The 27,251-nt window shown below is 43.3% G+C and overlaps 1 protein-coding gene across 3 annotated transcripts in view; it reads left to right on the top strand.

The window, feature by feature from the left end:
- Positions 1-27,050, top strand: part of KLHL29 (kelch like family member 29) — a 578,142-nt gene extending 551,092 nt beyond the window's left edge. For 2 of the 3 annotated variants that reach the window (XM_030555343.1, XM_030555341.1), the window contains 2 exons: positions 10,619-10,763; positions 24,745-27,050. In XM_030555343.1, the coding sequence (XP_030411203.1) occupies positions 10,619-10,763; positions 24,745-24,928 (329 nt within the window). In that variant the 3' untranslated portion in view covers positions 24,929-27,050. The remainder of the gene's footprint in view (positions 1-10,618; positions 10,764-24,744) is intronic. The other variant, XM_030555342.1, reaches the window with a different exon arrangement.
- The last annotated feature ends 201 nt before the right edge of the window (positions 27,051-27,251 follow it).

Genomic DNA, 27,251 nt, shown 5'->3' with positions numbered 1-27,251 from the left:
CAAGGAGCGGGGGGATTATGGGTTGCAGTTTCTGAGGGGGGCAGTCGGGGACAGGACATGAATGGGAGGTGTACTCACCGGACAGTTCCCTACCGGGTATTCGGCGGTGGGTCCTTCACCCGCCGGAGCTGTGCCGCTGAAGACTCGGTAGGGAACCGGTTCCTAAGATTTTGACAGCTCATCCCTGAGTAACCACTTTGATAAAATGTCTTCCCACTAAAGCTCGGAGGACATTTACAGAATGACATTCCACATTCAATATGATGAACCTTTAAAAACAATGAGAAAAACAAAGCCAGAGAGAATGGGACTTGGTGGCCTTTTTATAAAAGGAAAATTGAATTAATTCCAGTAGAGATCATATTTCATGCCCATAATAAAAATGTGGTACTCTCTCGACCTTAGATAAGATAATGTGCTCTTTAAATAAGTGTTATATGTGCTCAGATTCCCAGAATACAAGCAGCTCTTGAATGTAACCAGAACCAACCCTATAAAGGGCTTTTCCACAACCAGTAATACTAATTTAAAACCAGTCTCTGATTCTAAGGTAATCAATGACAAGAATGCAGGGAGGGCAAGTATAGAATCATAGGACTGGAAGAGATCATCTAGTCCAGATCCCTGCACTCATGGCAGGAATAAGTATTATCTGAACCATCCCTGACGGGTTTGTCTAACCTGCTTTTAAAAATCTCCAGTGATGGAGATTCCACAACCTCCCTAGGCAATTTATTCCAGTGCTTAACCATCCTGACAATTAGGAAATTTTTCAAAATGTCCAACCCAAACCTCCCTTGCTGCAATTTAAGCCCATTGCTTCTTGTCCTGTCCTCAGAGGTTAAGAACAATTTTTCTCTCTCCTCCTTGTAACAAACTTTTATGTACTTGGAAATTATTATCATTTCCCCTCTCAGTCTTCTCTTTTCCAGACTAAATAAATCCAGTTTTTTCAATCTTCCCTTATAGGTCATGTTTTCTAGACCTTTGATCATTTTTATTGCTCTTCTCTGGACTTTCTCCAATAAATTCCTTAAATGTGGAGCCCAGAAATGAACCCAATATTCCAGCTGAGGCCTAATCAGCACAGAGTAGAGTAGAAGAATTACTTCTTGTGTCTTGCTTACAACACTCCTGCTAATACATCCCAGAATGATGTTTGGGTTTTTTTGCAACAGTGTTACACTGTTGACACATATTTAGCTTGTAGTCCATTACAACCCCCAGATCCCTTTCCACTGTACTCCTTCCTAGGCAGTCATTTCCCATTTTGTATGTGTGCAACTGATCGTTCCTTCCTAAGTGAAGTACTTTGCATTTGTCTTTATTGAATTTCATCTTATTTCTCCAGTTTGTCCAGATCACTTTGAATTATAATCCTATCCTCCAAAGCACTTGCAACCCCGCCAGCTTGGTATCATCTGCAAACTTTATAGGTGTACTCTTTATGCCATTATCTAAATCATTGATGAAGAAACTGAACAGAACCGGATCCAGAACTGATCCCTGCGGGACCCCACTCGTTTTGCCCTTCCAGCATGACTGTGAACCACTGATAATTACTCTCTGGGAATTGTATGACATATGGTAGCTCGTACTTGTAAGTTCATCACTTTCAGAAAGTTGTGTGCTAACCTATTCAAGCCAATCTTGGCATGAATGTTGGGATTTTAGGTGAATAATTTGTTGTAAATTATGTCAATGCTAGTGAAACAAGCTAGAGACCAAACTCCTCTCTCCATAGAACAGATATAGCATAGGCAGCAATATTGTGAGCTCTTCACATAGCCCTGCCAGTCTGCCTCCAATCTGTGCCACTTAGATTTCTCCTAGGAAGAAGGTAGTCCCAGCTCTACATTCATGTAATCCCTGGCTTCTCTGCTGAGCCTGCCAATAAGTGTACCAAATGAGATACTTGTGCCCTAGGACTGAAACATGTTTCCCATAGGTCACGAAACAGTTATCAAGCAGTAATAACTTTTTGATGACTGCAGACCTGGAAATATACTCAGTGGAGTCTGTAAGGCTCTGCCTACACTGTGGTTAGACACTCTGTGGCTGACCCATGCCTTCTGACTCGAGCTCATGGTGCTTGGGCCAAGGGGCCATTTAATTGTGGTGCAGACATTCAGATTTGGGCTGCAGACTGAGTTCTGGGACCCTCTCACCTCGCAGGGTCCTAAAACCCAAGCTCCAGTCCAAACCTGAACATCTATACTGCAATTAAACAGCCCCTTAGCCTGAGCCCCGTGAGCCCAAATAAGTGGCCTGGGCAAGCCACAGGTTTTTAATTGCAAAGTAGACATACCCTTTGTGGACTTGAGATTATGTTGATTGGCAGGATTCTGTAGTTAAACAGTCTCACATCTCTTCTTCGCAATCGCTAACATCTAGCAAAGCTGCTACTTAGTAACAATTCTGGTAACTGTAGTGCCACAAAATCAACCAAGCATTCATACTTGCACTGCTTACGTTTTCATTTCTTGCTATGCTGTCCTTACACCGCTGAAGAAAATGTATTTCACGCACAACTTCCTAAGGCTTGTCTTTTTTAACAAGACCACTGTAGACATGCTGAAGTCAGTGATTGTAAATAAGCATAATTATCTTGTCACTTTGTGTTTTAGTTCACTTTGTGTCTAACGCTAGGGCACTGAAATGTACTCTTTTATGCAATATCAAATAACCAGTTGCCTACATTAACTCAACTATAAGTTTTGATTTGTGTTTCTGAATGGGCTTTCCATTTAAAGCTACCCACACAGTTTATGTGCAAAATAGGAGTTTTATTTACTTATCGCCATAGTTAAATTTTAAAATCTGGTGAGTGCTGTGGGAAAGCCCAGGTCAGGGACCCATGAACATTTCTGGTATCTAGTCGAAATCTGATTTCTTCTACCATGTCCATCTCTGGATCATTAGGTTCCCCCCTAGTCTTCAGCTCAGACTCTCGCATGGAGGCAAGGGGTGGTGACTTTAGGACTCGCTTCTGGCAAGTGAACACTCTCTGTTTCCCTATCTGCCTCGCTGGTGGAGTTCCTCCTCTGCTCTTAAGGTGGGTAGCTCTCCCCTGACTAAGGAAGTTCTCCTCAGACTGGTGGATGGGGATGGGCCTCCTCTGGCTGTTGAGTGAGAGAACAGGGCTTCAGGCTTCTTCTCAATGCCAGGTCTTCAGACTGGGAAGGCAAGCACTGGCAGGAAGGGATAGGGGCTGCAGGATTGCCATTCAGTGCAGCTGCAGCTTGGCTTCCTTTCCTTGCATGTAGGATGATGTCATGGGACTACATCTGATGTCTCCCATGTGCTCTTGAAAGTGCTTATGAGGGCAGAAACACAGAAGTGGATTACTCAGTAGCAACTGCTCTGGCAATAGCTGGTGCAACCTGTCAGCTCAGTCCCAGCCTCTGAAAAAGCTGAAACTGTCAACAGGATGAGCCCACCTTAACATTTCCAGTCAGGTCCTATCAAATAATTCCATCCCCTCAAATCCTGTGTCAGATTCTTATTACCATGATCACACCATTATAAACAGCTGGTGTAAGGATTTGAGGGGTTATGCCCAAGCTCAGTGGTTTCCTCAACACACAGACAGTGTTTGGGAGGATCTTACCCCACACACACACCTTCCCCTCCACCCATTCTCCTGCTGCACTTGCCTACCTCCTCTGGCTGTGTCGATTTATATCAGTTCACATTTTGCAAGAAAAGGGCTAGAAACTTACTTATTTTTTATTAAAATGGAAGACTAAATTTTGCTTTTGTGGCTGTCTCTGCTAACCAGGGGCTTGCACAGGTCTCTACCAGCTCCTCAGTGACGTGTTGTCATGGAAACTTTCTCTTGGTGAAGATGACAATACTCTATTAGATTCCTTTCAGTAAGGTTGGATAAGGAAAGACATTTAGGGCCTGAGGAGAACACCAGCTATAATTTCAATTTATGTCTGGCTGTCTCTCTCAAGAGGATCTCAGGTATACAGGGTTATGTTGTTCACTATTTTGCCTCAGAAAGGGCAGACAGGCACTAGAGGCATTTGCATGTAGGCCAAAGATGTGCTTGGCATCCTTTTCTCCCATGATGGGTATCACTGCACTCTGGAATGTGCTGAGACAGTGCATGGTAAACAGCAATTTAGATACTAGGGAAAGATCTGAGGCCAGGTCTCTGAGGCCTTCATCACTGCTTCATAGGGATGTCTGAGAGAATCAACCGGCTAATTATATGCCCAGCCTGAGTGTTCAGTCAGAGCACTACGGCTGTCATGAACACTTTGAAGACAATATTAATCACGTCTGTAGATTTCTACTTCATAATTCCAGGGCTGATTTTGCCTTGTTTAATTTAAAGGAGTAACAATTCCTGTGATTTTCTTTTAGAAATTCAGAATCAGAGAAAGTGGAAGACTCTGTAGTTCAGGGGTGGCCAACCTGTGGCTCCTTGTATAGGCACCGACTCCGAGGCTGGAGCTACAGGCACCAACTTTCCAATGTGCTGAGAGGTGCTCACTGCTCAACCTCTGGCTCTGCCACAGGCCCTGCCCCCACTCCACCCCTTCCCAAACCCTCCCGTGAGCCTGCTGTGCCCTCGCTTCTCCCCCACCCCCCAGAGCCTCCTACATGCCACGAAACAGCTGATTAGGAGGTGCAGGGAGGGAGGGAGAGGTGCTGACTAGCAGGGCTGCCAGTGGGTGGAAGGTGCTGGGAGTGGAGTGGGGAGCTGATGGGCGGCTGCTGACGTATTACTGTGACTCTTTGGCAATGTACATTGGTAAATTCTGGCTCCTTCTCAGGCCAAGGTTGGCCACCTCTGCTTTAGTCCATCCTTCTGCCAGGGCTGGACTGTTCCAGACAGCATATTTTCTAGTGCTTCATCTAGCTTAGTTTTAAATGTATCAAGCAATGGGTCTTCCACCTCTTCCATTGGGAAACTATGCTACACCCAACTAGATCTCAGAATTTTTTCCCAATGTTAAACCTAAATTTTCCTTCTCTTCATTTCGCTTAGCTATAATCCACATGTAGCACTCTAAATAATGCCTCTCCCTCCTTGGTGTTTCAATATTTATTAAGGTCTCCGTTTACCAAAGCTGATAACATTTCAGCTCTTCTGATCTTTCTTCACAAGTCAGTCCCTCCAGCCTCGTGATCTATTTTGTTGCTGTCCTCTAACGCCCTCCAGGTCATCAGCATTTTCTTGGTTAATTGGTGTCCAGACCTGAACAAATTATTTCCGGTAGGGCTTTTTGCTTTTGAAAAATACAAGAGTAATTTCCTTCATACAGAAAAAAGGTACTGTTGTGACTGAAGGCGAGCGACTTTGCCAAGGATTCATTTAAGTGCCTCTGGTGTATTACCTGTCCTCTGAAATTACAGAAAATCATGACCTACTAGATAGTAAGCATAAATCCTATATTAAACAGAGAGGGAGCAAGTGCCAGTATAGCTATTTAGTTTAGATGAGCATGGAGTGTATGTTTCTTACCCCTTGTGTTAGTCCCTAGATTTGCTCACCCCTCCTCTTTAGATTTTCTGCACTGTCACCTCTGGTGCACTCTCTATTGATCCGAAGCTGGATGTGTGCTTGGTTAGTGGTATAATACTCATTCCCATTTTCTCTTTCCCTCCTGTTCCTATGAGGGCATTGGCTTCAAGGAGCTGCAGCAGCTCCTTGCCAAATGTCTGAAATCTGAGAACTGGCTGCTAATTACAATATTTGCAGTTCAGACTTCACAAGCTATGTTAAGAATCAGACTGCAGTCTCTGGGCTGCTGAGGGATGTCATCTTATCCCATTCCTGTATGTTGATTTGCTACACAAGGCATGAGTTTTTCTGCCTTAGATATGCAGGGAGAAGTGGAGACACACAGTTTTCAAAGCAGATTTGGTTTCCATTAACTAGTTTTCCAGTCTGTTTCATAAGCATACATATATTCACCTCATAAGGAATTCAGTGGACTATTCAGTAGGAATAATATCTGGATACAGTCATACAGTGGCATGCCAGCATTTTTTTGAAAAAAAAATGTTTTGGCTGGTGCGATTTCAATAAAATGTTTACAATAGGGATCATTTCCGCCATTCATTTTAATACCATTTCAGGCTGTAACCAAGCACTGGCTCGGAATGCAATGTAAGATCTTTCAGCAGTTGCTGAGAGTGCAGCAGGACATTTTAGAATTCTGTCTTACTGAATATATAGCTTGTTAATGTGATACTGTAGCCATAAGCCAAAACAGAGGAAGTCTATTGTTATTTTGAGGTTATTGGTATATGTCTCAGATAGGCTAGATTTTCAACCACCCAAGAAGTGCACCTGCCCAGTGGTTTCCTACAAGTACAAACCACATTCTGGAATGACTTATTGCTAAAAGAATATCACTCACTGGGTTTAAACTCCCCCTTTATTTTAAAGAGCCACAATTTCAGTGAATAGAGTTATGCAGTGAGTTCATCCATTTTGAACAATAGTTCTTAGCAAAATGATAGGGGGGAAATAATAAAGCAGTGGACTTTTTTCCTACCATTTAAAAAAAATCCTAACCTTTTTTTCTGCATTTAAATCTCAACTAACTTTCTGTTGCAAAAACTATACATGGAATACTGGGCAGTTTCCAATTTAGATTTTATGACAGGAAGTGGAATTTAGTGTCCAGATGTCTTCAAACTGCTGCTGAAAGGGTTCTTTGTGGGAAGAACAACTCTTTTCTCTTTCAGCCCCTTCCACGGTGACCATATTTCCTAAAGACTGGGGCTTGCATTGCTGCTCTCCCCCTTCCCTCCCCAGCACTTTTCCCCGCACCCCACTTTTTTGAAAAAAGTGAGCATTTGTCCCATTTGCTCTTGCCAGCTTGATCAGTTTGGCAAGAGCAAATGGGACAAATGGCCACTTTTTATCAAAAAAGTTGGGACGGCTGAGACAGGGCTTAAAAAAGGGACTATCCTGGCTAAAACGGGATGTTTGGTCACCCTAACCCCTTCCTCCTCCTTTTTTTTTGTCCTTCCCCATTTACCCATTCCTCCACTAGCCATTTAATATATAGAGTGCTTCTGTTTTGTTCCTCAGTAATGTGGCCCAAGCTGTCTGTTCATGGGAGCTCAGCGACACATCTATCATCACCATCATCAAAAAGGCCCGGTCAAAACATGGTTTCATCACTAACCTGCTAGCAAGTGACCTTTAAGTGGGGGAGGGAAATGGAGCATATGGAGTGTTTGAATAAGGTTATCCAACCTCGAAGAGGAAAATTGAGAAAGGAAGGGGAATTGATGCTATCCAAGTGATGTGAAAGCTAAGGATGGATATTCGCCATCCACCTGGAGGACACTGGAAGACCATATTTGGTTATCAAACCATGACGTCTAGAGGGAAATTACGAGTTTGGGGATAAGTCAGTGGCACTTGTGGGGGTTTACTGCAGCCACAGTAATATGAACTACATTGGTTTATAACTTTTATGACTCCATCTCTGTGGGGTTCCCTTATATTTTTGTAATATAAAGTCCTCACCAGAAGTCGAGTTTACTTGCTATGAACTTTTTCCTTCCTGAAACCTCTCAAATTTACTTTGTACTTACTTAGAAATTGTGGCTAAAGTTGAAAACAATAGAAGATTATGAATAGGTGAAATACTGAAAATAGTGATAAGAATCAAAGTTGATAGGCTGGTTCTCATTCTTTTACTAGAGTCAATCTGCTTGTTTAAAAAGAGAAAAATATCACTATTTAAATAACCAAAGGGGTTTCCTCTTTTTTGCTGATAGATAGGAATATGAAGGCAGCAATTCAGCCTCTTGAGAAGTTATTACTTCTGCCTTGAGGAAGCCCAAAATAAATTTCCTGTGAGATTTGGAAGTTTAATGCTGAGCTCTCTTTTGTGGGCTGTATATACTCTCTTGCAGAATGTTAGCCAGAGAGAGACCAGAAAAAAATTTATAGTTAAATATGGAGAACACACACACACACATTTTGATTTTGAAATAGATGGGATAGGAGGTGTTAGGACAGATAAGTCTTTCTGCTATGTTATAATGGCTTAGTGGAATTGAGAAGATATTGTTCTGTCTTCTACGTGAATTAGTTTCTTCCCAGATTTCTTTTACATGATTATTATTTTTTAAATCACAAAGAGCGATGACATTTTCCTAAGAGTAATTTGTTTTTCGACATATGCATATAGATACTTGGTTAGCAACAGACTTCTCCTGTCTTTTTCCAGTAACTTGCTTTAGCCACTTCAGTACTTTCTACACTTGGTGACAGGTTTCAGAGTGGTAGCCTTGTTAGTCTGTATCAGAAAAAACAATGAGGAGTCCTTCTGGCACCGTAGAGACTAACAAATTTATTTATAAGCTTTTGTGGGCTAGAGCCACTTCATCAGATGCATGAAGTGAAAAATACAGGAGCAGGTATAAATACATGAAAGGATGGAGGTTGCTTTTGCGTAGAGACTGTCTGGTTTGGCACAGGTACATGGCAGAGGGGCGTTGCTGGCACATGATGGCATATATCATATTGGTAGATGTGCAGGTGAATGAGCCCCGGATGGTGTGGCTGATGTGGTTAGGTCCTATGATGTTGTCCCTAGAATAAATATGTGGGCAGAGTTGGCACCGGGGTTTGTAGCAGGGTTTGGTTCCTGGGTTGGTGTTTTTGTTGTGTGGTGTATAGTTGCTGGTGAGTATTTGCTTCAGGTTGGGGGGGGGGAGGCTGTCTGTAGGCAAGGACTGGCCTATCTCCTAAGGTCTGTGAGAGTGAGGGATCGTACTTCAGGATAGGTAGTAGATTCTTGATGATGGGGCGAAGAGGTTTTAGTTGGTGGCTATGGGTGATGGCTAGTGGTATACCGAGAAGTCACCTACTTCAAGACAGGCCCAACAAAGAAAGTGACAGAAAGCCACTAGCCATCACCTTCAGCCAGCCCCCAACTAAAACCTAAACTTAATTTCCCCATTACTAGTTTCTTCCTACTGTTACTCACACCTTCTTCTCAACTGTTTGTAATGGGCCATTCTCTTACCACTTCAAAAGTTATTTTTCTTCCCTTGGTATCCTGCTGTTAATTGATTTATCTCATTAGACTGACTTCACACTTGGTAAAGCAACCCCCATCCTTTCATATATTTATACCTGCTCCTGTATTTTTCACTTCATGCATCTGATGAAGTGGGCTCTAGCCCACAAAAGCTTATGCCCAAGGTGCCACAAGGACTCCTTGTTGTTTTTTCTACACTTGGGATGCTTTACTAACTGCACACAGACAGCTGACATCCTCTGGAGGATGAAACTAAAAGTTTGAGCATATGCTGTAGCCCAACTTTCTGCAAGATTCTTTCCTGCTAAAATGTGAACAATAGCATACATCACATCACAGCCACTTACTTCTAGTGTAGTCTATGCCTTATGATACAGATTTTAAATACATGCTCATGTAGTACCGTAAGGCATACACACAAGAGGGCTGACTTAAGATTTAACAGGCAACCTTAATTCTGGTATTTCCTAACTTCTGAGTGCTTTGACCTTGATGATGTTCTTTTAACATAGTTTTGGGGGAACTTGGCCAAATTTGGTCACCTTTTTCACTGGAACAACAAAAGGATTGTCCCTGACACAAAGACTGCCACTCTGCCAAATTACAAGTCCCTGCTCCAAAACATGGAGATGCTAGAACTTCTCAGCTCAAAATTTGAGGAGTTTTTTAATATGTGCAGAACAACAATCTCGTTCTTGGAAACTGCTGGACCATTTTAGCGGAAATGTTAAAAAAAAAAATAGCCTGCGACAAACACCAGGCATGGGAAATATCAACCAGCATTGTTAAAGTTTCCCAGTGTATAAACATATGATGTATTATAATAGGGATGTATGGAATAAGTCTGCTAGCTAAATTTCACATATTATTTATGAAAATAATGATATGGTTAACTTTACCAAGTATCGTCTGATAACTCTGCAGATAATTTCTCAGTGTTAAAGCATTCCCGGGAAACTTCAACAGAAATCAGTTTAGAACGTTTGGGGGGCTAACATGTCAGAAATGCTGAGCACTCACAACTCCGGTTGAAGTCAGTGACAGCTGCAGATTATGTCTGCAGGAAAGATTAAGGGAGAAATGTTAGGCCCCAGAAAATATTCTTAGATGTGTTGGGACCCACCTACAAGCAACAAAGGAATACGAAAGATAATCTATTTTTTAATACTATTAAGAAGTGGGATTCTTTGCACTAGGATTCATCTGAGCCACTGCTCAGAAATGGAAAGCGAGTGAAGATTTGCAGCAATTCGAAACTCTGCAACAAGTTGATACATTAATTTCAGATACAAGAACAGAGCTTTCACTGTGGCTCAATCAGGGTTTGGAGAGGATAATTGTAACTGTACCAGTTTAAAGGGGGAAGGAGGGGCTTGTTGGGGAATGAAGGACTGATGATGAACTTTAAAAGTGCCTTTGAGAAGTTTAGGAGAGACAAACAAAAACAAAAAAGACTTCCTCATTTTTCTTTCCCTAGCCTTGGCGGTTTAGAGAAACGTGACTTATCTCTAAATAAAGGGAATGTATAAACAAAAACAACTCCAAACCTGAGCCTAGAAACTGATCTCAGTATTGCTTTCCATTGACAGATAACAAATATGCTCCTGCAGTCACTCTCAATGGGTTCATCTTTATTCTTGGAGGAGCTTATGCAAGAGCAACCACCATCTATGACCCAGAGAAAGGCAATATTAAAGCAGGTCCCAACATGAACCACTCCAGGCAGTTCTGCAGGTGAGAAAAAAACATTAAGATTGAATTACCAGTGCCTCAGTATTTTCTACTGGGGGAAAAAAATGACTACATAATAATCATAGTGAGAGTGGCAGGGGGAAGGGAGATATATACAATATGTTTTTATTCATCTTCATTATACATATTTAGGCATGTTTTTAAATGCCCTTGTGCATCATACTGAACATTTTTCCCCTTAATATTTAAGCACCATGATTTGCAGTGTGAGGCTGGGAGAGGCAGAACTCTTGGGTTCTAATCACTGACAGGCTGCATGACCTCAGGGCAAGCCATACAAATGCTCTGTAAGTCAGTTTACCTCTCTGTAAAATGAGGATGATAATACTCAGTTCACATGGGTAAGGCTATGTTTTTCTCACGGAGGTCAATCCCAGAGACTTCCCTGACATTTTCTGCTTCAGTCCCTGGGGCTGCGGGACTACAGCTGGCAGCCAGCGGAGCCCTGGCAGGCTTGCAATGACAGGCGACAGCCCCCCTCAGGGTCCCCCTGCAGGTTTCCAGTGACAGGTGACAGCCTCCTCAGGGGGCCCTCCTCAGGGTTCCATGGACCAGGGACAGCCTGGCAGGGAGAGAGGAGAGAGAACCCTGCAGCACCCAGCCACCGTGGTAGCAAGGGAAACTATAGAGCTGCAGCAGTAAAAGTCACAGACAGGTCACAGCCTCTGTGAATTTTTGTTTCTTGCCCATGACCTGTCCATGACTTCTACTAAAAATAACCATGACAAAATCTTAGCTATAGAAGCCACCTCTGCTGACCACCAAGGCAGCTCCTTAGCCAGAGAGCCACACTGCATCACTGCTAACATGTGCCTGAATGTTTATATTTTTTAAAACTCCTCTTGTATTTTATTTTTAGTTTCAAAATAAGGACAGAAAACACCTTAAAACCAAAAAAGCCATTTCAAATGTCAGTTCCACATTTTTTATATTTAAAAGAGTGCCCTCTTTTTGACTGCTGAGCTGAATTTTGTCCCGCAGCAAACAGATTAAAAAATCACACACCAGCTTCCAGCCAATGCCACTGTGTTCCTGCTGCTTCTGTGCTAATTACAGATTTTCACTGTTCCTCTGTATTAACAAGAGTGAAATTGAATTGAGGAGAACCCCACTGTGTTCAGACAGTAGTTAATGATATTTTTCTCTAAAGATTGTAAACCAGAAATAAAGGGTGTGATGCAGCTTACATGAGTTGCCTCATTATCTAGGATTTAAATAAATAAAAAAATGCAGATGTTATTTAACAACATAAAAATTAGCCACATGTTAATGTGATCCTCCCTCAATCAGGTTCACACAAAGCCTGGTTTGTTGGGAAAAGTTTGTGCACCTCATTTTTATATTTTAACCAGAAGGGTTTTATCACTTTAATAACTAGCTAGTGGGATTGCATATAGCATGGGAGGGGTGACTTGTGAAAAAATGTAGAGGTCAATTTAAATCTCTTTTTAATTACAATTTAAAATAAATTGATGTCTTTGGGACAAAACCTAATCCCATTGTAGACAATGGGACTTTTGATATTGACCTGAGGCAGGATTTGAATGGCACAAAGGGTAGTTATATACCAAGCTTGCTTTGAAAGTCAGTGGGAGTTAGACACATAAGTGGCCTTTGTGCCTATAGAAAATCTCCTACTGGATGTTTAGGGTGAACCGAATCTTTAGAGTTTCCCAAACAGCATGAAAATATGTGTTTAGCAACATGATCGTGGTCTCATTTTCAGCCTATATTTGTACTGCTGGGTATTTGGAGGCCCCCCAACCACATACTCTGCTAGTCTGCTTCAGTCACAGATGACAGCAGAAGACAAGTGCTGGGAGCTGTGATTATCGCGCTTTGCACTGTCCTGATGGCCACCTCCCTCCACTCTGCAAAGGAGTGGGAGAAAAAAGCCTCCCCTGCTCCATATAGCTCAGAAGTCCTCCCTTTGCAGACAGATATCCTCCATTTCCAGTTCACTCTTCAAGGGTTTATTTTTCTCCAAGCATAAAGAATACAGAATATGTTTCTGTGTCTGATTAAAAATTCCATATTCCTGCTTACTTAGAATTCAGGCTGCATGCAAATAGAGCTGTGTTACAGAGTTTCTCCACAGGGTAACAGCAGCAGCACGGTGGGACCAGCAATGATTCCAGAGAAGCTAATTTAGTACCAGCAATTCCCAACAGACAGAGAAAAGCAGTTTCAGCCTCCTTCTCCAACTCTTAGCCAGTAAGATTTGTTATATGGCTCTGTCGAATGGGAACCCTTAAGAAAACTTAGATTCAGGCTGAATAGTACAACACAAACATGGTGGGCTTGTTTTTTTTTCACCTTTTAAATAAATTCTGGTTCTTGGTCAGTGAAGCATAACTTCACTGCTTAACTAGTGGGCCTACTAACTTGTGGCACTGGTTGTGGATCCCCAGCCTATTCATTTCCTGTTACAAAGTTAGGATCAACTTCAGACACTAAAATGGGTTAGAGCACAGCTTGTTTGGAGAGAAATTCCCAGATGACTCTGATTATGGAGTATGATTTCTTAATAGTTGCCTACTTCTCAAGCCCACAGATTTAAAAGCTGGCCTTTCAGCATGCAGTGTCCGTTTTTCTACAGCTGGGAGAAAAGTGGTAGAGAGAGAAAACCTAGGTCTTCTAGCAGATCTGGAAGGAAATATGTGGTTGGGACTTGGGAAAATGGACAGCTGATTTAAATCACAGCAACAGACTAATAATAATGATCTTTCATTTATATAGCAGTTTATATCCTGAAGGATCTCACTGTGCATTAAAGCATAACTGATATACAAATAATGCACAGAAACTGCCTTGGCTACTACTAAAATGCAGCCACCTCTGGGTAGAAGTGTGGCAGCTGTTCAGCAGCACACAGCAACACTACACAACAGTTTATTCATAGATTCATAGATTCTAGGGTCAGAAGGGACCAATGTGATCATCTAGTCCGACCCCCTGCACAAAGCAGGCCACAGAACCCTACCCATCCAAACCCCTAACCTATGCCTGAGTTATTGAAGTCTTCAAATTGTGGTTTGAAGACCTCAAGCTGCAGAGAATCCACCAGCAAGTGACCCATGCCCCACACTGCAGGGGAAGGCGAAAAACCTCCAGGGCCTCTGCCAATCTGCCCCGGAGGAAAATTCCTTCCCGACCCCAAATATGGCGATCAGCTAAACCCTGAGCATGTGGGCAAGACTCACCAGCCAGCACTCAGAAAAGAATTGTCTGCAGTAACTCAGATCCCATCCCATCCAACATCCCATCACCAACCACTGGGCATACTTATCTGGTGATAATCAAAGATCGATTGCCAAAATTAGGCTCTCCTGTCATACCATCCCTTCCATAAACTTATCAAGCTTAATCTTAAAGCCAGATATGTCTTTTGCCCCCACTACTCCCCTTGGAAGGCTGTTCCAGAACTTCACTCCTCTAATGGTTAGAAACCTTCGTCTAATTTCAAGTCTAAACTTCCTAGTGTCCAGTTTATACCCATTTGTTCTTGTGTCTACATTGGTACTAAGCTTAAATAATTCCTCTCCCTCTCTAATATTAATCCCTCTGATATATTTATAAAGAGCAAGCATATCCCCCCTCAGCCTTCTTTTGGCTAGGCTAAACAAGCCAAGCTTTTTGAATCTCCTTTCATAAGGCAGGTTTTCCATTCCTCGGATCATCCTAGTAGCCCGTCTCTGAACCTGTTCCAGTTTGAATTCATCCTTCTTAAACACGGGAGACCAGAACTGCACACAGTATTCCAGGTGGGGTCTCACCAGCGCCTTATATAACGGTACTAACACCTCCTTATCTTTGCTGGAAATACCTCACCTGATGCATCCTAAAACCGCATTAGCTTTTTTAACGGCTATATCACATTGGCAGCTCATAGTCATCCTGTGATCTACCAATACCCCAAGGTCCTTCTCCTTCTCTGTTGCTTCCAACTGATGCGTCCCCAATCTATATCTAAAGTTCTTATTATTAATCCCTAAGTGCGTGACCTTGCACTTTTCACTATTAAATTTCATCCTATTACTATTACTCCAACACTATCCAACTGAAAGCACTGGGGGAATATAGTTAGGTAGAATATAATTAGAATATGGCCATGGCACCCGCACTAATAATGCAACTACAAAAAATTCCAGCACATCTTTAATGACTGTGAGTGGTCTTAATCTTGATTTTCTATCTAATTCGAAAAATAACATCTGCGGCAGCACAGGGACACCTAACAAAACCTATGGAAAACTTGGGCATTAAATCTTGAGCCTTCTAAAACATAGCGTCTTGGCTTCAAAACTTTCTGTGAACATGGGCAGAGGTTGTTAGCACAGTTACCAGATTGAGAGAGAGCCTTGTGGAGATTAGCATCCACTAAACTCTAGCCTCCAAGTGGATGTTCTTTGGAGGTGCCCCATCCATATATTAATCCACAAATAATTAAGTTTTGGGAAAATCTGACTAAAAAGCAAGAGCAACAAAAGAATGTGTACAAAGTGGGCTAATTTCTTACTTGTAAATATTTGAAAGAGGAAGGTTTTGTAAAGAAATTCTATGTATATTTACCTACTAGTCTTTAATTGTCTTTTTGGATCTGTTCCAATTAAATTAGTGTGTGTGGATCTATGCCCATTCTCAGTATCTCCGCATATTAAAAAGAGTCTTGAAATGTTCAGTTAACCAGAATATGATGCACAAGGGAAAACCAGTTCAGCCATTAAAAAATGTATTTTTATAACCTCAAAAACGACTAGAAAGTTTTTTTTCCAAATGTTGTGAATTTCCAGCCAAGAATGAATGTTTTTAGGCCAGTTTGTACAGGGAATGTTATAAGTCTCACAATTTAGAGTAGCCTGTAGCCATACCATCTTGTGCTGCTGCCTTGTGTGATACTCACAAGCTAAGAAGGTTTAGGCCAAGAGAGTTCTTGAATGGGAGATCTCTAAGGAACACCAGACCTAGCTGCTGTGGCCAGTGATGCTGATGATTCAGGAGGTAGGATTCTTCCGTCTGAGTTACTGTTAATACATTGCTTCATTACGAAGCAACGGTGCTGCTAGGGCTGCTCTCTTTTGGATGAGATGTGAAAGGTCCCTTGACGTCATCACCAAATTTCAATTTAGGCAATTGATATTCTGCCAAACGAGGGCCCTGATTATGGAAAGCACCCACCACGTGCTTACCCGCTTTTCTGAATAGAGAAAGACTTAAGCGCAACGTTAAGTACTTCCTTGAATCAGATAATAAATTCCACCCCTCTCAGGCTGCACTTGGATAAGATACTCATTTCCTGTCCTAAACATTATATACTTCCTATATTTTCTTAATGATCATTGGCTGTAACATAAACACGTGATCTCAAAGAGATGAGAATTATTGTGGGTGAAATCAGACAATTATTCACAGAAGCAGTAGAACAAAAAACCAAGATGGCTTATGCAGTGCACACAAGTTCACACACTGATTTAAAAAACAGGGATGGAGTCCTAATGCATCACTCGTACATAGTACTTCTCTAAAGTGCACTAAGAGCCTCTGATGAAAAGTAGGTAAGTACTTCTCTTGTCCTGCGGGTGAGTAAAGAGTAAAAGAAAAGCTAAAGTCTAGGTTTACAGAAGTACTTTGGAGCCCAAGTCCCAGGGTTAGGCTTTGCTGTGATTTCACAAAACTGCCAAACTCTGCAGATGCCTGAACTCACTTGATGTCTAAGTTCTTGCAGTTACCCAGTTCTCTGGGTACCTAAGTTTCTGCCTGTGGGTGTGTGCATTGTTTCCTTCCTCTAGCGTCCAGATGCCTATCTGCCACCTAAGCCCCAGAGCGATTCACAAGCCAAGGGAATACAGGCATTTAGCAGCCCAATTCACCTGCAGGGCCTGATCAGAGGCTGCCTGACAAAACAGCTGTAGGGGAAGAGTTCCCTCCTAACTTCTAGCCCAAGGGTTTGGGTACTCACCTGGGATGTGGGCGACCACCTAGTTCAAGTTCCCCCTCTGCCAGAGAACTGATTTGAACAGCGATCTGTCACCTCTCGGTACATGCCCTAATAAACTGGGCTACAGGATCTTCTGATGTGGAGTACCCTCAGTTGCTCCTATTGAAGCTGTTCCACAGTGGATAAATACTCAGAGTGAGACTGATGCTGGAGAATAGAGCACTCATCCAAGGGCCCGTCTCTCTGCTCCATGGTGGCACAGCTTCAAATGAGAGATGCAGGGAGCCACAGATCAAAATGTCCCATAGCTCAGTAATTTAGGGCACTCGCCTGCGAAATGGTAGATTGTTGCTCAACCCCTTTCTCCGTATCTGGTGTGGGGAGCCTTGAACTAGGAGGTCTCCCACATCCAGCTGAGCCCCTTAACCCCCGCAGTAAAGATTATGAGGGAATGTCCCCGGCTTCTTGCAAAAAACACATTAGGTGCCTAACTCCAAAGAGTGTTCACAGTTGAAAATCACTAGCAAAACTAGATGCCTCCCTGAACCCTGTACACAGGGGGGACAAACTATGGCCCGCAAGCTGGATCTGGCCCATCAGGGGTTTGGATCTGGCCCACGGGATTACCACCCCCGTAGTGCCACAGGCTCCGTGCCACTCCCAGAAGCGGCTGGCACCACATCACTGCGGCCTCTGGGGGCGGGGGGTGGATGGCTCTGTGCACTGCCCTCGCCTGCAGGCACTGCCCCCTGCAGCTTCCGTTGGCAAAGAACGGGGAACTGCGGCCAATGGGAGCTTTGGGGGAAGTACCCGCAGGTGAGGGCAGCTCGCGGAGCCCTCTGCCCCCCCCCCCTTCCCCAGGGGCTGCAGGGATGTGGTGCCGGCTGCTTCTGGGAGTGGCGTGGGGCCAGGGCAGGCAGGCTGCCCTGGCTCTGGTGCGTGCTGCTGCCACCCCAGAGCCACTCCAGGTAAGCAGCACTGGGCTGGAGCCCGCACCCGAACCCCTCCTGCAGCCCACACTCCAGCAGCCCCTAACCCCTTGAGCCCCCGCCATATTCCGCACTCTGCCCTGAGCCCCCTCCTGCACTCCTCACTCCCTCCTGCATCCCAACCCTCTGCCCCAGCCCTACATTCATGGCCCTCATGCAATTTCCCCACCCAGATGTGGCCCTCAGGCCAAAAAGTTTGCCCACCCCTGCTGTGCATGCAGGGTATCTCTACATTGCAATTAAACATCCGTGGCTGGCCCATGTCAGCTGACTTGGGCTCCTGGGGCTTGGCTGTGAGGCTGCAAAATTGTGGAGTAGACATTCAGATTCCAGCCCACGCCCAAATATCTACATGGCAACTGTACAACTTGATCCCTGAGAGCTTGAAGCAGCTGACATGGGCCAGCCGTGGGTATTTAATTGCCTTGTAGACATCCCCTTTGGCCCGTTGTTCTGACCCAGTATGGCTGATTGTTCTTGTACGTTCTTATGGACAGTTTTAAATAAAAGAAAATAAACCCACTTGCCTCAGGAACAGAGAGGAGAGATTGGAACCAGTCTAGCGCACAGCCATCCACCACCCTGTCCGATTTCCAAGCAAGAGTTGTGGAAAGTATTTCACTTGAAGATGGAAAAAATACTTTGGTTATGAACAAATTACTCTCAGCCATTTGGCATTATAGTGACTCCGCCAAGCTCAGCTGTTCTTTGACCTGGGCTGTATGCTCCGCTCGCTACAGCAGGCAGAGGGCTTGTTGCTTTCACAGCAAAGTTCTTCTGCTCGCAGCTGTCTTTCTCTTCAGGTTCTGACAGCATGTAATCACTTAGTGTTAATGGCACCGAACAACAAGCTTGCATCCTAATTATTGTGATTATTCCTTTCTTCAGACATTAGCCTCCGTTAATGTTGTTTTTACAACTGAGGGGCTGGGAGGAGAAGAACAATAGGAAGAGGGAGTGATGAACATACCACTTTCCGTCCACCTGCCTTAAAGTTTTGGACTGCACTTAGGCAGTTGAGCATCTAAGGTCTCCTTGTTAATCTAGCCCTAAATCCAACATTTAGGCACCACTAGCATACTCAGAACCCCTGCTTAGCTTCCACCAACCCTGTAGGCACCCTGGTTTTCACTGGTAGAGTCCCCTAGGTGCCCCCAGTTTTTGCTGGTGAGCATGCATAAACATGCCTCAGGCCTGACACTGCCTAGCAGCTTGATACCTAGCTCGTGCCTACCTTGTGTATAGAGCCTCATCCAGACAGAGGAGGAGTTGGTGGTGCTGTCTATCCTTATACCCAGAGATTGGGGCAATCATCTGGGCTGGTGAAAGGACCTGGGTTCACCTCCCTACTCCAAAGCAGGCAGAGCAGGGATTTGAACTTGGGTTGCCCACATCCCAGGTGAGTGCTCTAACCACTAGGCTATTGGGACAACCACCACCAGCTATCTCCTTCTTTTCTTGTGCAGGTTACATGTGTACCATGCACACCTACCAAATCAGGCCCCTTAGGCAAGCGAAGCAGGGGAACAGCAGGGCTTAAGTGTGAGTTAGGCACTGAGCAGCTCAGTGATTTCATGCCTTATGGTGACTTTGCATGTGCCAACTGGCAGAAACTTAGGCAGCACCACCGCCATCTTCTCCTCGAGAAAGGGCTGACCCGGCTTAGTTGCCTGTTTCCAGGAGAGTGGTTGGGGCTGTGAATCCCAAGCAGAGATAGGTGTCTCGATCCAGCCCAGGCTAAGGGTTTGTCTACACGTGAAATGCTACAGAAACACACCTGCTGGCTGCTGTCATGTTTTCATGTAGATACTCACTACAGTGCAGGGAGGGGTTTCTACCATCGGCCTAGTTAATCCACCACCCCAAGAGGCAGTAGCTAGTCAACAGAAGAATTCTTCCACTGGCCCAGCATGGTCTACACTAGGGGTTAGCTCGGCTTAACAACATCACTCAGGGGTGTAGATTTTTTCACAGCCCTGAGCAATGTAGCTGGGTCGACATAACTTTTGAGTATAGGCTGGCCTTAGGGGCCTGCCTCACTCCGTCTGAGCGGTGGGTTTTAAGCGCACACATAAGGGGTGGAGCTGTATACAACGGGTTGCCCCTCTGATTGGCATTTCCTAGTAGCTAGCTTAGATGGCCCACCACTCAGTCTGTGGGCTTTTGTGTATCCTGTTCTTCGGCACCCAACTCTTCACAAGCATTTTATAGGGACCTTGAACACCTAACTTGGGAGTGTGGATTCTACTGGGCCTAAAGTCAGGCTTTGCAACACTGAGCCTGAATCTCCTTGGTGGAGCTAACCCTGAGATGCTTTTGGAAACTTGATGTGTAAGCTATATAGGTATTTTCCCCAGATGTATTTACTTTCGTGTTTTCAGTTGGATCCCCTTTTATTGCCTATTCATACTGCTAACCTTTCAAGGTCCCCGTGTTCCTATTATTTTGTCTGTCCTCCCTGCTGGTGGTAACACCTCCCAGTAATTTGCAACTTTAATTTAATGGGCTGCTTACATAGGTTTCTAACTCATTAATGATGATGTTAAATAAAACCAGACCAAAGCATCGCCCTCTGCACCAAATATTGCCTCTTATCGTTACCCCTTATTTATGATTCTTCCATCAGTTTTGTTTTAACCCACGTGGCAGTGCTCCTAGCCAGACCAATTTGAATTAATTTTTCAAGTAAGGTGTTGTCAGATTACCCTAGCAAGGGCTTTAACTGAAGAATACAGATACCACAGCGTCTAGTGCCAATCCCTGAAAATAGTCTTCTTCTGTGTCCCTTTGCACAGCTGGACCAGCAGCCCAGTACATATATGGCCAATTCCCACTTTTTTGTTTGCAAAAACATGCTGAAACTACTGTGTTCACATGCCTTCTGTACCCTTACTCTCTCTGGTCAGTATTCTGTACCCCATTGTAACAGAGTGACCCTGTGCCAGTTCATATTGGTAAACTGGTATGCCAGACTGTCTTGTGAATAGGGATGTGTTATTTACCCTTTCACATAACAAAAGAACTAGGGGGGGTGTCACCTGATGAAATTAATAGACAGCAGGTTTAAAACAAACAAAAGGAAGTATTTCTTCACACAACACACAGTCAGCCTGTGGAACTTGTTGCCATGGGATTCTGTGAAGGCTAAAAGTATAAATGGGTTCAAGAAAGTATTAGATACATTCATGGAGGCTAGGTCCATCAATGACTAGTAGCCAAAATGGTCAGAGATGCAATACCAGACTCCAGTTGTCCCTAAACTCCAAGGATCAGCGACAGGCCACTGGGCTAGGTGGCCCATTAGTCTGATCCAATGTGGCCATTTTTATGCTCATATTGTACCCTTTTGAGCCTTTAGAAAGCTGTCTTTTCTAGGGCAGAGATGAAGGCTCAGTTTGGCACAGGTCACCATTGTACAGAACTGTGTCCACACGTCTTTATCCCAAATGTAGCCAGCTAAGTCTGACTTGTATTCTTATGTTCTTTAGCAAGTCCATGTTGTTGAGTTCTCATAATTCCACTATCCTAAGTGCTTATACGTAACAGTCGGTCTTGCTACTAATAGCAGTTATTTATTAGTAGCAGTATTACAGTCATACTCAATCAAGTTTGGGACACCATTTTGGTAGGCATATTAAGCAAGCTTCCCTGCCCTGCAGTGCTTACAATTCAAGACGCTCATCCTTCGTACAATTGTGCACTTCAGTGGCATTATTCCTTACATAAAGTTACACATAAGTCTCTAAAGACACGATGTAATGAGTCGGTGTAACTGACAAATGGATGGAGGGGCTGGGAGTGTTAGGAATATATGACTAAATAAAGGCTGGTTGGAGGGTCCTAGTTTCAGTCTCGCTCTATCTTTTTAATTTTATTTATTTATTCATTTAGATAGAGTAGGTGGGTAAGGTAGTATCTTTATTGGCCCAACTTCTGGTGGTGAGAGAGGCATACGCAGAGCACTACTTCAAGTCTGGGACAGGTAGTGGCAACAGCTAAGTACAAATATGGAACAGATAAGGAGTTAATACATGTTGCAACAGACTATTCAAGATGAAGGGGGCAGTTAATACCTCTGCAGTTATAGGACAAAGGAGGGTTACTAGGTTACAAATTGTTATAAAAAGCCATAAATCAGTATCTCCAGCCATGATTTTTGGTGTCAAGCAGAGTTATGAATTTAAGTTCCCAGGCTTGTGTTTTGAAGGTGTTGTGCAGGTTCCTGTTGAGGATGAGGATTGAGAGGTCAGATATGGAATGATCACTTTGAGAAAAAGTATTTGGTGTTTTTGTCTTTTATCATTTTTCTGTAGGAGTTCAGCTGAGGGCAAATTGTAAGGCTATACAGAATAGATACACCTCTACCCCGCTAGAACGCGACCCGATAGAACACGAATTTGGATATAACGCAGTAAAGCAGCCAGGAGCCCTGGGCCCTTTGAAGCACCACCTGAGCACCACTGCTTTATTGTGTTATATCCAAATTCGTGTGGAGCCCTGGGCCCTTTAAATCACCGCTCGAGCCTGGCTGCCCCAGGGCTCGGGCGGGGATTAAAAGGGCCAGAGACTCTGGCTGTTGCGAGGAGCTCCAGGTCCTTTAAATCCCCACCCAAGCCCCACTTCCAGAGCTCCGGTGGTGATTTAAAGGGTCCAGGGCTCCCTGCAGCAGTGGAGAACCAGGCCCTTTAAATCCCCGCCGGGGAAGCCGGTCCAGTCTGGCATGGCCTACCAGCAAGAGCCGGTACGCCGTACTGGACCGAACCCGATATAACGCAGTCTCACCTATAAGGTGGTGAGATTTTTGGCTCCCACGGACCGCGTTATATCAGGGTAGAGGTGTATTAGTAATCAGTAATCTCACAGTGAGTCTTTGCTTTTCTGAATATTGGTTCAACACTTGCTTTATTCAAATCCTCTGGTACTTCCCCATTTCTATGTGACTTTTCAGAAATAATCACCAGTGGTTCCGTAAATTCCTTAGCAAATTCCCTTAAGACCTTGGGCTGTATATCAGCCAGCCCTGCTGATTTGTATGTACGCATTAATCAAATGTTTCAAGTATCCCCATTTACCTCCTTTCAGATTAACAGTTATTTTGACAAGGTCTTCATTATTTCCTACTTACTTGTGTAAGTAACTCATACTCGTCTTGTTTAAATCCTCCTCTCATCACTGTTTTCAGTTCAGCTTTCTTTTTATCCTGATTCCTACTGAAGACATTGCCCACTTCTTGTTCTTCACATTCTTCTTTTTTCAGAGGCATTTTGGTTGGTTGTTTTTTATGCTGGCATCTTTTAGGAGTCTGCATTTGCCCCATCCTTAAATGTTAACTCTTCCTCCTTGTGCTACAACCCGCTCTGTATGTTTCTTATTGCTTCAAAATGAGTTTGATGAAATCTGTGAATGTGCTACTTAGTGTTAAGTTCAGCGAGCCCAGTCAGTGGCAGGGAGCCTCTCCCTTACCCTCCTTCGTTCAGTTTGCTTTATTTGCAATATATTTACAATTTGCAAAGTTTTAAAACATGCTAATCTTTTTATAAACTAGGGCACCCAGCTCCCCACCCCCGGAGACTGTTCAGTATCCATAGCCATTGATTGGCTTTGTATGCATGCTGTAATGCCTTTTGCCAGACAGCACTCACACCAGCAACCACATACAGGCAGTATGATGTGTTTCTGAGTCTGAGAGAGGAAAATGGGGGTGGGAGGGGGTTTGGCTCAGGGGGAAATGTGGTCATGACCCCAACCTCCACAATGAAAGAAAAAGATAACTGACCAGCCAAGGGGTTGAGTCAAAAAAGGGTTTTCATTGAGCTTGTAGGCGGGGGGGCCTGTTTCCTCCTTTACAGCTTTGGCAAAGACTAGTAATGTAAAAGAGGCATTTTGTATGCACAGGACTGGGAGCCAGAAACTTCTGAATAGCAGCTACATTTGTTTGTTTATACACTTATATGTGGTGCCTATGTGTATATCTAGGCCTGGTACATTGCAACAGTGGCTGTGCTGTTGATACCCTCGCCGGCAACCTTTCAGAAGCAGTGTGCCAAGTTCACTGTAATTTAACGTTTCTCCTGCCAGTAATACATTTTAATGTTTGTAGAAGGTCTCTCTCTATGTCTATATTATATAAATAAACTATTGTTGTATTTAAAGGTTTTTAAAATATTTCAGAAGCTTCATTTAAAATAAAATTAAAGTGCAGATCTTATCAATTTAGAACCCCGAGACCAGCAGTGGGCTGAGCAGGGCCTGGGATCCTTGTCTGGGGTTTCTGCCACCAGCCCCGCTCAGCCCGCTGCTGGCCTCGGGTTCTGTCCGCCAGCTCCTGCCAGCTGGGATCCTCGCCGCCGGCCCCCCTCAGCCCGCTACCAGCCTGCGGTTCTGCTCACGCAGGCCGACAGGAGGCTGAGTGAGGCCGGCAGCCGGAACCCCAGACCAGCAGCAGGCTGAGTGCTGCCGGCACCCTAGATTGGCAGCAGACTGAGCCACCCAGTCTGCTGCCGGCTGAGTGAATGGAACCCCAGGCAGGCAGTGGGCTGAACGCTCTGGGGTTCCGGCCGCCAGCTCCTGCCAATCAGGGTCTCAGCCGCCGGCCTGCTCAGCCCGCTGCCCGCCTGGGGTTCCCTTGGGGTCCCCAGGCCAGCAGCAGGTGTGTACTGGGGCTGCAGCAGCTGGAACCCCAGAGTGGCGATGGGCTGCTCAGCCCATCACAAATCGGCTTGCGTACCACCTTTGGCACGCATGCCGAAGATTGCCGACCCTTGCTCTATAGGCTTGAGTGAGTCATGTCTTCCACAGTTTCCCTGCTGTATGGTTAAAGTGGGGAAAGCTTACCTGGGGGATGGAGGGGCAGCGCAGGTAGGGGAAGGTTATTAAAATTAATGGAAGGGGTATTCAGCCTTCTAAAGCTGCAAGTGTTTCTTATTATTTTAATAGTTATCGTGTTAGGCTTGTATTACAAAAGCGCATTAAAAACTACAATGTGAACTGTTTTACAAGATACTAAGCAAAACTTTTCTTTTCTTTTTGTGTATAGTGCTGTGGTTCTTGATGGAAAAATTTATGCCACGGGTGGAATTGTTAGCAGCGAAGGACCTGCGCTGGGGAATATGGAAGCCTACGACCCTAAGACAAACACGTGGACGCTTCTACCCAATATGCCATGCCCTGTGTTTCGACATGGCTGTGTAGTAATTAAAAAGTACATTCAGAGCGGTTGATGCTATCAAGGAGTTGGACGGAGAACTGGTTTTGCCTGCCAAACGCAGGCAAAAATAAAAAAAGCTATTACAACAAGAAAAATAAATAAAATTAGAAGAACAAAAACACAAAAGCAACGAACATATTGCTCTAAAGTTTTGAATATTCTCTACATTGAATGTAGAAAATCATCTTCACCTTTTGGTGAACGAGGAGCAGAGAGCTCCGTGCTATGTAAGATAGTGTAACTTGATAATACAAGTGTGTCACTAGATGTTGTAGTGGCACTTGTTACGGATGTAGGCTTTGGGTCAACCCAGGTGCAATAGAATTTCACATATTTTTTAACCGGGGGGAGAGAAAAAACTGCATTTTACTCCTAGAGAGCAAGCTTGATTCTTAACATAACTGTGCAGAAGATTAGTTTTACTATTACACATTAGGCTATTAGAAAGAAGTCAAAGTGTCCTTATCACTTTGATTCCTACATTTGTTTTTAACAAATACATGCTTTTCAGTACCAATGACTGAGAGATATCTTGTGTGACAGCTGGCGTAGGTTGATGTCAGTCTTCCATCAGCTCAAATAAATACTGCAGTTCTCTAGAGCAGCAAAAAAAGGAGAGAAAGAGAGAGAAGAACTGATTATAATGGCATTCTATGTGAAAAGGGTTTCTTGGGCTGTATGGGTTTCTGCCCCCTACATGGCAGCATTTGTGTGTTGGGAGTGGAGAATGGTTTTTACCCTGTTTTCTGTTGTACGAGCAAAACTTAACAGTGCTTGCAACCTCTAATGCAATTATTATTATTTTTAGAGTCCAGAGGCATTTTCTTGATTAAACTAACCTCTTCAAAATATTCTGATTGGAATCATGTTAATAAAACAAACCATATGATGTGGGATTTCCACATTTTCAGTAAGTTATTTAAGAAGATGCCTCATATACTCATTTTTGGATCACAATCAAGATTCCTTATGTTGGGATATATGCCACTATCTTTTTGTTTTTAAATTACATCTAAGAGGACATCTTAAAAAAAAACCAAAACCTATCTCCTAATTAAAAGGTATGGAAGTCTTAAATGCAAACTTCTCTCATTAAGGGGCATCAGAATGAGACCGTTTCAGAATAAAAATAGTCACACGTTTTAAACACACAAGTTTAAATCCCATGAGAGAAAATGGATTGGATGAAGCCCAGTATAAAAGACACACAATGATTACTGTGTAGAGTTGTAAGTATATGCACAGCACAGGGGTTATATTTTTATATATATATATATATTAAAACATTGTCTATCCAGAGAAGCATTGTGATGTGAAAATTCTTTATAAATTTGTAAATGGAATGATCAAATGGGAGATGAGCAGGGAGATATAATGAGGGGAAACAGCTTCTTACAGTTAACAAATGGAAAATAATCCTGAGCAGAGGATTTGTGTGATTTTTTTCCAAACAGAGCAGCAGAAAGAGTTACTACATTTGCCGTCACAGTTTTAGATTCTAAATGCCATGGTGGTAATTCTGTGGAGAGATTCCTTTACAGAATCTCTGTATGAGAAACACTACGGTCAATAGCTAGTTGAATTTCATACCAAATATGTTAGCCTTTTTGTATCAGGGAGGTCTGCTTACAACTTTCAGGAAACCAGTTCAGACAGTTAGCCAATCACCTTAAAGTTATTTTATTAATAAAAGAACAAAATAGTATGGAATTTGTATCTTGCAGTATTTAAAAATAATTTAAAAAATGCTCAGTCAGGCTATATGGTGACTCACATCTCTCTCCTTTTGATAGTGAAGTTCCAACCTTTGTTATGCAGTTGTTTTGATTATTTATTCTTTAGAGAAAAAAATAAGCACAACAAAATTATATACATAATATGTCATTTAAAGTATTTATGTCAAACAGGGTACAAGTGTGAACCTAAAGATTGGAGCACAAGTTTCTAACTGCCTGGGGCAGGACTAATTTTAGTGTTGGTGTGTGTCTACCTCCAAAGGAGGTGCTAGCAATCAACAAGACCTAACACATTCAACATTTCCAATTTAGCTTATTTCTTCATTTCTCACACTGGAGCAAAACTGGCTATTTCTGTGACTAATATAAAACAACCAGGGTTCTCTGTAATGGCATTGTATATAGTTTATGTTTACTGTTAAGTTCTTGTTATATTATAATAAATATATTTATAGATCTAGATTCATCATCCAGATTGGATTAATTTTGTTAAGAGTGAACACAGGGCAATGTCACATTAATGTTTACATTAATTTTCCATGCAACCATGGAGGAAAATGCTTTTGTTCCAGCTGGATCTGTCTCTGGTCCAATTTTTCT

The sequence above is a fragment of the Gopherus evgoodei genome, chromosome 3 (assembly GCF_007399415.2).
Source record: "Gopherus evgoodei ecotype Sinaloan lineage chromosome 3, rGopEvg1_v1.p, whole genome shotgun sequence".
Taxonomy (NCBI): domain Eukaryota; kingdom Metazoa; phylum Chordata; order Testudines; family Testudinidae; genus Gopherus; species Gopherus evgoodei.
The sequence above is the reverse complement of the archived record's forward strand: the minus strand, read 5'-3'. Positions and strand labels throughout refer to the sequence as shown.